Here is a 16,267-nt window from a genome sequence, read left to right as displayed (position 1 = left end):
CACTATTTTTCCTTGTATTGGTTCTGGCAAATGCATTTTTAAAGCAAGTTGTCTTGCTTACTCATCTGAACAGTTTTAATTCAATCCTTTTTTTTTTTCAGAAGTGTTGTGATATGTATTGTGGTGGTACTTTGCCTCTGGCATCTTGACCACAAGTCTGTCCTCAGAAATGAACTATTCTCTTTCTTTTTAAATCTATCAAATTATTATTGTTGTTTGCTATTTCTGAAGGGTTGACTAAAGCCTTTAGCTTACGTTTTTATTTTGAGCTGGTTTTAGATAGTAATCCTTCATGTTGGTATGTATGGGCCCTGAAGTGAAGGGAAGCCAGCAGTTTAGATTTATATAAGCTATCAGTTACTTAACATTAAATCATTTTCTGTATTTCTTAGGGACTGCGATAAGGTAGAAATCTGTGTAAACCTAAGGCTCAGTCTGCAAAAGAAAACACACACACACAAAACACAACTCCAAAACCAAAAAAAAAGAGGAAATTTGGTTTGTTTATCTTTTAAGAGAGCACCGATACTATTATGTTCCAAAACTGTTAGAAGGACTTTTTGAGCTTTAAGCTGACAGACTAAAATTCCCTGCTGACATAACCATATTATTGTAGACTAGTGGAATTCAATCTTTAATTCTTCAAATGTTTTCCTTAGAAGTATTCCAATAGTAAGTCTGTTTTAGTGGATTACTTTTTTAAAAATGTTGTAGAATCAGAGTTCAGCTTAAATACTTCAATTCTGGCTTTAAAATAATCAAAATTTTAGTTCAGCTTGAAAAGCCTCTCTTCCAGACCTGTGCACATCTAAAGCATGCCAGTGAATAGGATTGAATAAAATGTGAGGGGGAAATGGCCAAAACTGATACATTTTCCTGCTGAAATGACCAATGAAACTTGGGGTACCATTATGCGTGCAAAATACAAGGTATGTTTACAGGTATGGCACTGCTTGTCTTCCAAGGTCCTTTTATAAGAACATAAGTATCTGAAACACTTCAGAACTCCATTTAATTTGAACACAAAAAAACCCCAAAACAAACAAAATTTTAACATATTTAGCTGAATTTTCTGTGGTAGTTAAATCTACAGAGCTAAATTGGCCTGATGAAATTAAGTGAAGAAAAACAGAAATAAGAAATGTTCCAGAATTACTGCTGCTAGAACCTGGGGATTTTCCCCAATACTAACCAATTCACTGCTAAACCTAGAAATACACTTCACAGCACCTTCCTCAGAGAATTTTAGCTAATTAATTTGTGTATTAAATATGAACTTTCTTACAGTATTCAAAAGTGGCAAATAATTCCAAAGAATTGGAAGACTGTGAGCAAGCTAACAAACTGGGAGCGGTTAACAGTACCTTAAGGTATGCTGTGATTTACAATAATAGTACAAAAATAGTAACAAAGGAGCATTTCATTTTGTCTGTCTTGGCTTTGCAATGTGTTGGTTTTTGTTGTTCATTCTTTTCATAGCCCATTAGAAAGTAAATGTGAAATGATGCAAGAACATCTGAAGGTAAAGCTGTTAAGTGATAAGTAGACTTTTTTTTTTTTAAAAGTACACTTTGCAATTATGTGAAAGAGGTATCTTACAGCATCAAGAGTTGCAGGAAACTTGCAAATCCACCCTTTTTTCTACTTTTTACCAGTATCGGTCTGTGTTCCTGCTGACTGTGCTGGATTTAGGGATTCTGTTGTGCTCTGTCCCTCTGATGTGCCTGTTTGTGATCTTTCAGTGAACCAGATCAGGGAGCTTGTGAGTTACTGTTGTTGGCAAAGTTATTTTTAGCTTGGATCAATTCCCTGGTCTTGCTTATTGTATGGCACAGTCAAGGTTGGGTGGGAGGAATTTTGCAGGATGATATTGCACCGGAATAGGAAACTATGTGGAACAGCACTTAGGAAAACTTGCATTCTACTAGATTACCCACCTTTAAAAAGTAGAAATAGACAAATCAATTCTTCATTGTTGATGGAGAGGTGTGGTGTCTTTGGCCACAGATTTCAGCAGTTCTACCTTATAGAGGTGTTGAAACTCTTTCCTGTCATCTAACAAAATGGAACTGCCATGAAAAAGAGACTGCTGCTGCCTGGTGTGCAGTGTTTTAAATCAAGCTGGGTAGTGCCCTTATCCAAGTTTTTTTTAGGGGAAATAAATTAACTCTCTTCCACTCCTGTAGGGCAAAAGAATATGAGATTGAGTATACATATGGAGAGCTAAAGAGAACGCCTTTTGTGAGAATAGGATAGACAATTAAAGTTGGGAGAAGGCAGGTAATGGATCCTGCAAGTGCAGAAAAAGTTTGGGCTTTGTAGGCAAACCTCCATGTTCTCTACCTAGCAGTGCGTCATCCTCATGGGTTTCGGTACTTCAAAATTTTATAGTTTAAGCTTTAAGCTGACAGACTAAAATTCCCTGCTGATATAACCATATTATTGTAGAATAGTGGAATTTAATCTTTAATTCTTCAAATGCTTTCCTTCAAATACTTTAATATTTTATCAACTTCGGGTACTTTAATATAAAATACTTTATCAACTGTATTCTTGTGATTATCAAATCTTGCCTGCTGGTAATTACTGGAGAAGTTCCTCACCTAATGCCGAATATAAAGTCTCCTATTATGATTTGGCAGAAGGTTAGAAATGTATCTTGTTACAGAATTGCCTCTGTTTGTAGAATTGAGCTAGTACTAATTTGATCAAACGGGATAGCTTCTTCTCATTATTTCAAGGTGCTTCACGGCACCCTGGAGCAGAGTTACCAATCTTAACTTTGCTTACATTTTGCTGTCAGTAGTGTGGCATCACTAGTTCTGTGCTGTACATATGCATAAAAGAAAGCGTTCAGCTTTTGGCACTGTTTTTGTTTCATAGTGTGGGAACTTCAAAGTACTTGTCTTTCTGGTACAGTACAGCTTTGAAAATGCTAGGCTGAGTGGAATACCATTATTGTTTAACAGGCTTAAGACAAATCATATTCATAGAGTAATTTAGCTTGGTAGGGGCATTTAGACATCCAGTTTCCAACTAAAAAACAAGGGTAAATATTGTAGATCTCATTGAAAGTACAGGTTACCAAGATAAGATTCCTCCCTCTAGCCCTCCACCCCCGAAGTGACAGCTGCGAAAGTAGTACTTTGAAAAGTCTTAAAAATGTATGCTGTGAAAGTATTTTACCAAGCTGTTACTGAAGGAGAAGTCAGTGCCACTGCACCGTTTGTTCAAATGAAGATGGTGAAATCTTTCTTGCTGTCTAACATTAAGATGACTTTTTAAAGTATTGCAGTTGATGCCTGCTGGAATCTCTGTGTAGCTAACAAGTGGTAGCTATATATTCTCGAGCTTCAGATATAATAATTCAGTTCCAAGTTAACTGTGTGGATTGTGTTTATTTTGGTAGCTCTTATGATGTTGTTTATTTAGAAGTTTAAAATCAAATGTATTTTTTTCCCTTCAGTAACCAAAGTAAGGAGGCTTTCATTGACTGGGCAAGATACGATGATTCACAGGATCATTTTTGTGAACTTGATGGTAAAACATTTAAGCTTCTTCAGAGTGTTTGTTTTATTTGCTGTCTCTTAAAAAACACAAAAGATTATAGTTTCTCTGCAAATAACGATTTAAAAAAAGTTTTAATTTTGTGCTAAATGGAGATGTGATAGTTCATATCATCTTACATGCAATGAATGCAATTTTTTACAAGGAGCATTTGGTAATCTGTGCAGTGCACATTCACTGTTACCTCCTGTTAGAATAGTGAACAGAAAACTTTTTATGGAAATAAAAAAGAAGGTAATAGGAGGGGTTAGCATGTGGTTTTTTTAAAAAGCTGCTTCTCACAGAGGGTTGCATCTAGCACGAATATAAGACAAATTACTTGCAGTTGATTCAGTTTTCTTACTAGTACATTATTCTTGTTGCTGTTCTGTTGCCTATGCTTCGACTGAGTTTGTTCCTCTTCCAGCCTTGCTATGTTTCCAAATGATCCCTGCACTAAATTCAACCTTATTCGTAAGGACTTTCTTATTGTTAAAACATTAGGATACTAGATTGTGTCTTCCCTCTGCTCCACATATGCGAGTCTTTTTATTTGCTTGTAACATTCAAAGCTCAAAGGAATGTTTTTCAGATAAACATGGTAATTGCCAAGTTCTGGAATGACTGCTAAAGGCCTTTTTAATAAATACCTTAGAATAATAAATACCCATGCCTTTCTATGCTAGGAAGACTTAGGGTGTAATACAAGATGTTTTAATCTACCTTTAGGCTAATGCTTGGTGTCACCTGAGAAAGTAGCAGCTGTAGTGGACTTACCAACTGCGGTTTTCTTTCAGCACTTCTGCTGCATCTTATCTGTGAAAATTTTCTATACCAGTTGTGTCTGTAATAAATAGTCTGTGAGCTTTACTGTAGATCTGAACTGTTACATGCAATAAGCTGTTGTTGTCTCTACTATCTTCAAGCTGCCTGCTTACATTTTTAAGAGGACTCATTTGGGAAAGGTATAGTTTAGGAACATTTCTTTTAGAAGTAATACTAACTTAAGCAGTTCCTGATCCTACCTCCATCTCTCCTTACATCATACTCTGCTGAAGGAGGATGTATTGCCACCAGCTGTGTTCTTCCAGTGCTTTTTTTTTTTTCTCCACTGTCTCTGGCATGCATTTTTCTGCATGGTAAGCTGATTCAGCTTACTTGAATAGCAGGAAAGTAAGTTGACATCTCCCTCCCATCTCCCAGATTGTTGTGATGAACTGGCTTATCAGGTGAGTTCGTGAGCTGGAGCAGAAAGAGGTGAGAGAGAGTAACTACTGTGACTGACTGTGAGGAGGCGGAAACTTGTTCTCTTCCTCTCCTCTCTTCTCTTCCTGGTGGTGAGAGAGCTCTTAATTCACTGAACTGTAGCACAAAACCATATCATCAGTTTTACTTTTTACTAGCTTTTTGTTGGGCCTAATGATAAACTAGATAAGGGAATTGATCTAGCTGAAAAAAACTTCATAACCCAGGTCAGCTTTCATCTTTCTGTTGCACTGCCCCACAGACTCAGTCATATGTGGGTAACGAGAAGAAAAAGTGGAGACCTGAAGTGACCGGGAAGTGTAGGAACTGCTTAGGTTAGCCATGCTGTCAAAGAAATAAAGCTGTAATTTGACTTTGTCTCATCTGGCACTTACTGTGTTGTTGTGCATCTTTTGTCTGTCTCTCTTACTTGTTTTTGCTACTACTGCTGAAGCGATGCTTAACGGCTCTTGCAGAATCATCTCTTCTTTCTAGAGCAGCTTTCACTCTCTGTTTCTTTGGCTTTTTTCAACATCTGAGGAAATAGTGGCATTGCTTGGCCTATTCTTATGAATAAGTCTCTGGACTACTGTCTTGTCTTGTATGTGGCTTTTTTTAGGCATTAGTTGCTCTTGACCTAGAATGTCAGAGGAGGGAATTATTCCTGCTTTTTACTGATTGTAAAGCTCTTAGCTTAAGTTCCTATTTGTACAGAGTTTTTAAGCAGAGAGAGTACAGTTTCACAATTTTTTTTGGATATATGTTGCTTGAATTTGTAGTGAACTTTAGAGATGAGGGTATAACTTATTGAAATGCTGCTTAAATAACATGTTTCTTGCCATACCAACAGAGCGTTCTGCAATATGCTGAAAGTTTGTTCAATTAAGCAATGTGATCCAGACTTTCTGCCTATACAAGGGTACCTGGGAAAAAGGGATTTAGCTAATAAATATAAAATATGTACAAGGTACAACATGCACTTCTTTGACCTTGTCTTTATTAAGACGACCCTCTAGCAGTATACCCATTTCAAAAAAGCAACCCCTCCAACTAAATACTGCCAAACAAATCAACCCTGAATTTGAAGCCCATTTAAAACAAAACTCTAGTTATATCTTAGCATAGGGTGAGAGAACACATTGCATGACAGGTGTTTATGGTGGTGTTGAAGAAGCCACATAGGTGTTCAGACATTGTAGAAATTGTGGCCACACAAAAGACTTGGGAATAAATTATATACTTAACAATATTTCTATTTAGTGTGTATATTGCTATATTTTTATGTACAAAGCATTTATAATCCAACTGGAAGACAGCGGAGTATTATATGAGACCTCTTATTTAATTCTGTGTGACTGTTTTTTTTAAAGTAAGTCTTTTTTAACTGGTCAGTTAAAATATGTAACAAAATGTTTCCTATTTAGATGAGAGATCTCCAGATGCACAGTATGTGGATTTGCTGCTGAATCCAGAACGTTACACTGGATACAAGGGGCCTTCTGCTTGGAGAGTGTGGAACAGCATCTACGAAGAAAACTGCTTCAAGTAATTGGGAGGGGGAGGAAGCCTATTGCTTATATTTGTGCTTCAATTTGGCTTAAAACTGATTTTTATGCTTTCTAACTTATTTTCTAGGCCTCGATCTGTCTATCGTCCTTTAAATCCACTGGCGCCTAGTAGGGGTGGGTTGTGCCTGTTTTATTTTCTAATGCAGTTCTTTTAACATAGTGACTGTTTCAGCACAAGTGATACAAACAGTAGTCTTCAGGCTGTAGGTGTACTTTCTGCTTTTTTAATTTCCTCTGTAGAAGTAGTTGTCCATTTTCAATGTTTAGACTAAGGTTTGTGATACTTGATTACACACATGCTTAATCTTCTGCATAATAAATAGGCTTATTAATGTCAGGGAGCTAACGTGAAAATTAAGGTAAGTCTCAAACCATTTAGAAAGTGTCACAGTAATTTTCCAATGTGCATGGGAAGGAGTTAAAGTTCAACAAAAATTTCGTCACTTGTACTCTTCCCTTGGGTTTTTGTTCCTAAAGCATTTAGTTTAATCACTTTATCTCATAGTCATCCTAGTGTAATGTAGCTGTACATTTTCCATCCATAATGTTTAGTGTATTACAAATGTACAAATAATTACATTATTTGAAGAGTGGATACCTGGGAAGGCTCTGCAAGAATGTTTAAAAAAAAAAAAAAAAAAGGTATGCCAATGATTTGACGGTTAGGCTTTCAAATTTAAATTGAAAACTATAACCTGGTGTTCCAAATGAATCAGCTTTCCCCTGTTAGTGTGTCTCATTTTCCTTAAAAATTAACTATTAGCCAATAGATTGAGTCAGAAAACATCACTACACATTAGAAGATCAAAATAGCTCTTAGTAATTATAAATATTGACATAATATATTGCTAGTATTCACAAATGAAAGAATTGTAAGAGCAGTTTAACTCAGGGATCAGAATTTCAGAAAGGAACACTGGTCAGATTGTTGAATAATGTGAACTGAAGATGAAGACTTCCAAACCATCTTTCTGAAGCAAATACACAGCTTTCAAGAATATGGAAATCAGCTGCTACTAAGATTTCAAATTCTTAGTGACTTTCATTAGTATAACGTGTTTAGTCTCAGGTAATCTGGAGGCGGAGGAAGAGGATGGAAAGTAGCCTATTTTTTTGTAGATTAAATAAGATTGCTTGCACATTTTCAGTGTTTGTAGTAAAGCCTGTGTTTCATTACTACTTTGCTGTGGAAATTACCTTTTTAATGCTTATGGATTTTTCCCCCCTCCCCCCCCCCCCCCCCCCCAAGGAGGAGATGATGGTAAGTCATCTTACTTTGCTTGACTTGCAGAAATGAAGTAAGCATTAACAAATTTTGGACATCTGATTTATTCACTTCATTGCTATTGCATTAGAGGGCAGGAAAGTTATGTTTTTATGCAGATGGCTGATCAGAAAATGTTTTTATTGGGGTGATTTTTTCACTTGGAGTAGAGGGAAGGACTGGATAAGAGCAAAATACAATTCTGTTGTTGGTTCTTATCCTTGTAACAGATAATGTGTTGTGATAATGTTATTAGTGAGATAACTGGAGATGCATAGATTAAAGGATTCTTGGGTCTCCTCCAGTGCCCAATTGATACTGATGTCAGATCCCTTAAAAGAAGAGGGAAAGTTTTTTTGTGTACTTTCTTGAGTGTCCTTGATTTTGGGAAGGCGGCGAGAGAGTGAGGAGAAAAAGCATTTGGTCTGTCTACAGTGAGACAGACTTTAAGATTTTTTCAGTCAACTGAAAGCTCTCAGGCAAAAGATCTAAGCCTACAGGAAACCCTCAGACAGTAGCAGTCAAGGTAAAGGCAATTAGATATAATTAACACTCTTCTGTCGCTAGGACATATAATCAGGCTTGTGCTTCCATACACTTCTGAATGCCCTGACCAGTAGCTTAGTCATGCTTATTCTTGTATTTCTCCTGTTCTGACCCTGGCAGATTTAAAATAACCTCGAAGTTCAGTCCCTTCTGTGCCTATTCTTACTTTAATAGCTATTTTATTTAGCTTTATGTCCAGATGGTGGCTAATGCTAATATGCATAGTAATATAAAGATACTGTAATGTTGAAAATGAATAGTCTTCATTTAACTATATACTTTGTATTTACAGGAGAATCTTTCTACACATGGCTAGAAGGTAAAGGCTCTTGGATGGGTTAATATAAGGTTAAATTCACTAGAAGAAACACTGTAGGTTTTGAGGTTTTTTTTTTTTAAACTCCACAAATGTTTTCCATAGTGCAGGCTTTTTAATAAAGTGTGCAGAACTTCTGAGTGTCATTCAATGGATATTTTTTCTTGAGGGACTTTGGAAATCTTCTTATTCACTTAGATGGTATACTCCTTAAACCCTTCAGTGTTTCGTCTTTTATAAAGGTGGAGTTCACTTCAATACCAGTTACTTTGAATTTTCAGCTCATTTTAGGCACTTAAGCAGGGACATTATTATTAGTAACGTTGCTAAGTGGTTTTGTTTGAAAACAGTTTTTAAAAAACTAAAGTTTTTGATGGTTCTGTTCCCACTATATAAACTAACGTAAGTATAATTTGTGTTCAGAAGGCAAAGCAATTTGCTCTTTATTCATATTTAAATGGAAATTATTATTACAGTGGTAGCAATCAAAATCACATTTTGGAGGTGTGCAGAAAAGTAAATGAGTTAAATGTACTTAATTTTAAACTTAGTTCATTTTGCCCTTCATAAGCCTTTACTTGTCTAGTTGGAAATCTCTAAGTGGTGCTGTTGTAGGAAAGCATACAAATTTACATGCTTTTTAATATGTGATGTTTGTAAATGAAGCCATATCTCAGCCTTACAGATAGGCTTCACCATCAACTTTTCCTGCTTCCGTTTGTGGAGACTGGAGTGGCAGGGAAGTCACCCAAACATATCTTTGAGAAAGGAACAAACGTCTAAATTCTCAGTGTAGTCTCTATCTCTGGGTCTAAGTGATATTATAAGTAATTTCTGCATTTAAATTATATTTTTGCCACGCAATGCCATTGCATTTCTGTTTACACTGTAGAAGTCTGTATCCATCAAAGTCATATTTTTGAAGGTTTTTCTCTATGCATTTAAATCTTCAGTGAATTTACAGTAGAGCTGGGAAGAAACATATTTGCTATTTTCCAATGCCATAAGCTTTTCTGGGGTTTTTTATATTTTTCTGTAAGATCACTACTCTAATTCGGTGGTACCTTTAATTCTAATGAGGATGGGTCACAATGTAGTTCTGGCTTCCAGGCTGGCAAAATTCAAGACTATTTCAAATTTATTACTCAAACAATGTAAACATCTTATTCTTTTGTGGCAATTTATCTGTACTAATTGACCAGATTCTTATTTGACTGTACTTATTAGAACATTAAAATACCAAATAAGAAATGTCAAACTTCATTCTTAGTACTACTTTATATAAAAACGAAGAGGTAAACTTTTCCTATGATGGATATAAGGTCTTATTAACAATGCGAAAGTACTGTAATTGTAACTCGTGAAAGTTAAACAATACAGACTTGCATCACTGAAATGTCACGGTGTATTAATTTTAATACATTATTTCCACTACTTAGTTTGGGGTCTGTTTGTCTTTTTTCCTGGACAGGTCTTTGCCTTGAGAAAAGAGTGTTTTATAAACTGATTTCTGGTCTTCATGCTAGCATCAACTTGCATCTGTGTGCAAATTATCTTCTTGAAGGTAATTTGTCTAGATAAAACTGTTGAATAGAACTCTACAGTATCTGTAACATGTATTTGGTTTTTTCTGAAAATTTTTGATGTATACTGAGTTGCTCTCTTTTTCTAAATATATGTGTTTTACTCCCACTGCCCTTTTTCTTCCTCTGTGTAGAAACCTGGGGGAAGCCTCGCTGGGGACCAAATGTGAAAGAGTTCACTCGCCGCTTTGACCCTATTGAAACAAAAGGAGAAGGACCGAGGAGGCTCAAAAATCTGTATTTCTTATATTTGATAGAGCTGCGTGCTTTGTCAAAGGTGGCACCGTACTTTGAACGTTCAGTTGTTGACCTTTACACTGGAAATGGCCATGAAGATGCTGAATCTAAAGCTCTCTTGCTAGATATCTTCAGGGATACAAAGTAAGGCGTAGGTCTTTTTTTTTTTTTTTTTTTTTAATCAAGAGTTTGAAATTCTGAGTTACATTCACAAGTGAGAATGAATGACTTCTTGATAGGACAGGACAAGGAGAGTGGAATGCAGAAATAAAATTAAGTCATGGGAGAGCACAAGAGGAATTTGTATGTTTGACGGGACAAGATGAATATTTTTGAGGTTTGAATATACCTGTCTTTAAAAAACAAAAAACTACAAAGAAACAAACAAAAAAACCACCAAAAAATACACACACCTCCCAACACCCTGGGCTACTCCCTATTTATTGCTTTTTCTGATTCTTCAGTATAAGATGCATGTGATTTATTTTGGAAAGGATAATAGTACATGTAGTCTTTTAAGGATCTAGTGAGTAATCCAGCTTTTATCATAGATTTAATCTCTGGGGTTTTAGCCATTCCTCCTTCCTTCTGTTTACTGTGTAAGGTTCTTTAGTCCAGTTCCTTTGCTTACCTTCTTGCTAATTTTTGTGATTGGTAACATGCTGTGTGGCTTCATTGCTATCTCTAATCGTAATCTTGCTACGTATTTGAGAAGTGGTCAGACAACAATCAACTGAAAGGCAAACATTAAGACAATTTCAGTATATATTAGAAAGAAATCTTTTTTTGAAGAAAATTCCCAACAAAACTGTAAATAACAGATTTCAAGTTACAGTGATCAAATAGTAAAACTGATAACATTCAGCAAATTTAAGAGCTATTTTGCAAAGACTAGGAATTCTGAAAAGTATTTTGCACTGATGGCATCAGCTGCTCACCAAGCTTGATGGCACACTGTAGTTTATGCCAGCATTTGGGTTTTTTGCATTTTGTCTTTTACTAGGTCCTTCCATATGCACTTTGATGAAAAGTCCATGTTTGCTGGAGATAAAAAAGGAGCTAAGTCATTAAAGGTAAAGCTAATTTTCTGAATGACATCCAACATACCCATTTTGAAATTAAGTTGCATTATTTTAGAAAACCTCTCTGCCTACCACAAGCATACTGCTGAGAGTAGAAAAGGCAGGGGTAAAGACTTACAGAATTGTCTCTGAGGCCTCTTAATCTACTTTATAGTAAATGAATACAAGGTGTTGTCCTGAGCCAAGCAGATTGAAATATCTGGTTTAGTGCCTTGAGTCTGCCATCAGGACTGTGGTGAGGCGAATGAGCTGAACTGGTATTGCCAGTAGATGCAATGGTGTTTTTTAAATAGAGTATCTGTTTCACGTAAATATCGGGGGGGGCAGGGAAATCAGTGATGTTTGCTTAAAATATAATCTAATACTTTAGAAAAAGCATAGTTCCTAGACATGGGAACCTAATGTGACTGCTGTTACTTCCAGTGTTAACATGCTGGTGTTGAAATTGGTATGCACTAAATTCCACACTTGGAGTGTGGCTCAGTAATAAAGGTCTGTTTTAATAGTTTTTAACACTTTTAATGCTTATTTCAGTAGTAGTATGGAATTTCATCTGCGTTAGAAAGAATGGTATTAGAAAGGTGCCAGTAGTTTATCAGCCCAGCTAGTGTTTTTCTGACCTTGAATATTTGAGATCATCTTAATTAGTTCTGTGCTGTGCTTGCTTCCACTCTGACTGAAGCTGCAAAGCAACAATCTACCCACAGCTTTGGACAGGTAATGTCTTTTGTGACTTGTAACTTGTTTGCCTGTTTCTCAAAAAGGTAGGTTGGTTCAAAAGGGATTTGAATAATGGAAGAAAAATTGGGCAGGGACACAGATATGGTACTTATAGCTCAGAAAATTTTGAGAGAGTTGGTAGAAACTCAGTGTACAGAATCAAAGCGTTACCCTGCATGTCCTGGATTTTGGTTTTTTTTTCCCGAGGAATTAACTGTTAGCAGTGGCTTGCAAACAAGCTTCTGGGTTTTTGTGGACTTGTTATGGCTTGACCATATAAGGTAGTGGCTTTGTTCAGTTTTAGTAATAAAGAATTGATACTCTAGTGGTATTAGATTAGTTAACCTTCTGTTTTTGTAAAGCTAAGAAGTACTCTAAGTTAACAGTTTTTATTTTGTTTTTAACTGATAGGAAGAATTCAGATTGCATTTCAAGAACATATCCCGCATAATGGATTGTGTTGGATGTGACAAATGCAGGCTGTGGGGCAAACTGCAGGTACAGTTTATTTTATGTCTGTGTGCGTGGCAGGGGGGGAGGTTAGAGCATAAGCATCTATTTAAGTTTGGCAAGATGCCTCTTACCTTAGTATTCAGAGTTTCTGCACAAGGTTGGTCTTTGCTATCCTTAACTATATATTAAAAATAGATGTGTTTAATTCACTGTTAAATTTTTTTTTTAATATTGTTTAAAAAAACATACATTTTGTTTAGTCAGCAGCTGTTTAGTTTACTAAAAGGTGTAGTCTGTATTCTCTGAAAAAAATTTATTTAAAGCAGATGCTTCACAGCAAAGTCTTATTGGCAGTCAGTATTTTATCTGTATTCAATGATCAGGTCAGCCTTGTAGAATCACCTGTGGGAAGCCTTCCTGGAAATACAGCACTTGCTTAGTTGTTAGAAAATCCAGTGTGAGGTTTAACTCCACAAAGTGAGGCATAAGAAAAAGAAGTAATTCAGATTTTAACCATTTATGCAGAAGGCAGCAAATGAATGCAAAGGTGCACAGTAAAGCTGCAAGTTGAAAAACAATTTCAGTTTCTGGACACATTATTTTTATTTGAGAACAAGATTTTAAACCTCAAGATTAATGTTAAGTTCAGGCTGAGAATAGTTGTTACTTTGGGGTGCCTACTGTACTATACTGCTGTATAGCATTAGGCTCATCAGAGTTCAGTTTTCAAAGAAATTTATAACATCAAAAATTTGGTGGTCTCAGCTGGATTTCTGGAATTCTGCCTACCCTGTCCTAGTTAATGCTTCTGATCTATTATTGTTTTTTCCTTCTTACACAAAATGAAATAGGGCCACATTTCCTGACCTGTAAAATGCTCTTGCAGCCAGCCTCAACCACTTTTGACAAAAACCCAGTGGTTGTTTTTGCAGCCCTATTAAAAGGGGAAATAAGAATAGCTTTTTCTGTTCTATTTCTGTATAGAAAATTGGGGTTGAAACTGCAATGTCTGCTACTGGTACTGGGGTGGAAAAAGCAGAAGTGTTGTGATACCTCATAATAAAACCTAGTTTGACTTTGAGGTGGGACGGGAGAGGAAAAGGGAAGATTTGGTCCAATAGCTCTGGCAGCATATCTCTAAGGTAAGGGGCGGGAGGGAGCTGGAAGCGTTGTAACAGGCATATTTGCATATGCATCTGCTGTGGCTGAGGAAAAAAAGAGATGGGAAAGGAAGAGATTAAAAACACGAGGATGAAGAGCAAGTACACCTGAGGAAACTAACGTTCTTAAACATGTGACTGAAGCTGGTACGCAACTGATGGCATGCACATGCATTAGTGTCCTGGTTTGTGTGTGGTTATTTGGGTTGAGGGAGTGTCAATATATAAGACTTGGTACTACAGTTGGCCTAGATTAGTAATTTTTTAGCTTTTTTTATGGTTTTCTGAGTGTTCAAAGGAGTGATCTTTATTGATGTTAACACATTGGCCATTTTTTGTAGACTCAAGGCTTAGGAACTGCTCTGAAGATCTTGTTTTCTGAGAAAGAAATACAGAGCCTTCCTGAGAATAGCCCGTCAAAAGGTTTTCAACTCACACGTCAAGAAATAGTTGCTCTTGTAAATGCCTTTGGAAGGTAAGTTTTTATCATTTGTTTAGTAGAAAAAACTTAAAACTTCAGTGTCAACACTCGAGGTCTGTGGAAAGATGGTGTTGTACATGTAGCTGTAGCTTTGTAAAGGCTGAATTACTATTAGTGACATTGATAAACTTAATGCCATCAAACTGAGTACATGGAGTGTTGATTACTAGCCTTGGTCATCATTCTGTGTTTATCTCAAAACTCATAAATTCCATCTTGTGAAAGCTGGATTTAAGTCTCTTAACCAGTCATAAGCATTAGACGTTGAGTATGTCTCCTTCTTTTTGAACACTGACTACAGCTGTTCTACATTTTCTATTTCTGTTTTAAATGTGTGTATGTAAAAAGTAGCGAAAAGGAAGAAAAATACTTGGAGATCTTTTTAACAGTGTCATTTAGCACCTAGGCTTTTGGATTTTTGTGTATGATGTGATTATTTTTGTTAAAACTTCAGTTTTGATTATTTTTTTGAAAATTGACTCCATTGAAGTGATGAAATAAAACATTTTAGCAGCTTTAAAAGATGTGTAGAACTTGCTTTGTTCATCATGCTAGTTCTTCAGCTCTTGAATCTAACAATCTGTTCCTGCTTAAAAGAAAGTAATAAACATTATTACCTCTGGCTAAAGATTTTTAGATGTTTAATGAAGTTGGGACAATTAAACATACATACATACATATATGTGTGTGTGTGTATAAAAACTTTAATCCCTGCAATTTATTATGTAAATATAACAGAGTCAGATAGTAGTTCTTTTGAGGGAAACTAGTATCTTAAGTGTGTTCATCTGGAACAGAATTGTGTTTGGAAAAAACCCAAACAAAAAGCCCCTGTGGGATTTGCACTTCTCTTTTGCAGTTGACTTACTAACACTTAAGGGGTTTTTGTTTTACAGGCTTTCCACAAGTATAAGAGAGTTGCAGAATTTTAAAGTTTTATTACAACAAACTAGGTAATGAAGGCCTTTGCACAAGCCATTAGTGAAGAACATTTACGTGACTGCATTGAGCAAAAGGAACTGATCCTTAGAGGACTCATATGAACTGATAAAAAGTAAAATCAAATACCAACTTGAATATTTATGTTTGAACGAGGAATGGATATTAATTAGAAAAGATATTTATGAATGAAATATATGGTTTTTAAATGTGTAAATTATGCTGATCGGTTTTATTTTTTAAGTTCTCTGCTCACAGTTCTGTTGTACTGAAACTTCATAAATTTTCTTTATTTCCTTGTCTTTCTGAGACGTTTGTTTTATATGAAAACATATGTACCTCCACCCTGACTTGGCCTGTCCTGAGAGAGGTGGTTTACCTCTTGCCTCTCCCCAGTACTGAGCTCAGTATATTCTGAGGATTGGGTATGCTGATTCTGGCTGTCTAAAAGAAAAAAAAAAAAAAAAGAAAAGAAAACAACCCCACAGAAAAGGAAATAAGGCTCTTGTTGAGTTCTGACTTCTTACTGTAATAATGAAACTTACTTAAAAATAGGAAATTTACGGAGCAGAAAATTTTATTTCATACCAAGCTCCTTTGCATCATGCTGATATCAACATTTTTTTCCTTATATGCTGCTTTTCAGAATTTCCCTTTTTATTTAAGATAACTACCTTGTCTCTGAAGCAGCACAGTTGGGAAGTGACTTTTTTGCAGCCCCTGGGCTACCTGCATTTGCTTGGGGGTAGGGGTCAGGGCAGGGGGAGACGATTAGTGGAGTGCTGCTAGCTAAAAAGCCTCGGTTGATCAAATTTGCACCTACCCCATTTTATCTTCTAGATTGTAATTGCAAGTTCAGTTTCCAGAAATTGTCTTTTTAGTGTCTAAAATGTTAAAATAGCACACTTCAATCTTTGAGCCATGGGAATAGATTTGCTCTTTGCATTATGTTTTAGTGGTAGGTTAAAATGTCAGTGCAAAAAGTAAGAACTTGTTTTTCTAGTCACTTTTTTTAAAAGATGCTTTTTAAAATTCATCATCACACTGACATTTAATACCACATCTCTATCTATGCAATCCTTAACTGTATCTTCTTTAAAAGGATATTCAGCGTAAAAAAACGGGTA

General features: G+C 35.9%; 1 protein-coding gene across 1 annotated transcript in view; it reads left to right on the top strand.

Annotated features, from left to right (window-relative positions):
• Positions 1-15,951, top strand: part of ERO1B (endoplasmic reticulum oxidoreductase 1 beta) — a gene marked incomplete at its 5' end in the record, with an annotated part of 29,706 nt that extends 13,755 nt beyond the window's left edge. The window contains 11 exons of the mRNA XM_081997653.1: positions 1,288-1,370; positions 3,467-3,540; positions 6,216-6,336; positions 6,427-6,480; positions 8,430-8,488; positions 9,957-10,049; positions 10,203-10,449; positions 11,309-11,378; positions 12,519-12,605; positions 14,062-14,195; positions 15,098-15,951. Coding sequence (XP_081853779.1) covers positions 1,288-1,370; positions 3,467-3,540; positions 6,216-6,336; positions 6,427-6,480; positions 8,430-8,488; positions 9,957-10,049; positions 10,203-10,449; positions 11,309-11,378; positions 12,519-12,605; positions 14,062-14,195; positions 15,098-15,158 — 1,083 coding nt within the window. The 3' untranslated portion in view covers positions 15,159-15,951. The remainder of the gene's footprint in view (positions 1-1,287; positions 1,371-3,466; positions 3,541-6,215; positions 6,337-6,426; positions 6,481-8,429; positions 8,489-9,956; positions 10,050-10,202; positions 10,450-11,308; positions 11,379-12,518; positions 12,606-14,061; positions 14,196-15,097) is intronic.
• Positions 15,952-16,267: the final 316 nt, after the last annotated feature.

Source organism: Phaethon aethereus (assembly GCF_964289735.1).
Source record: "Phaethon aethereus genome assembly, chromosome: 3".
Classification (NCBI taxonomy): domain Eukaryota; kingdom Metazoa; phylum Chordata; class Aves; order Phaethontiformes; family Phaethontidae; genus Phaethon; species Phaethon aethereus.
Note: the sequence above shows the minus strand (reverse complement) of the source record. Positions and strands in the feature narration are given on the sequence as shown.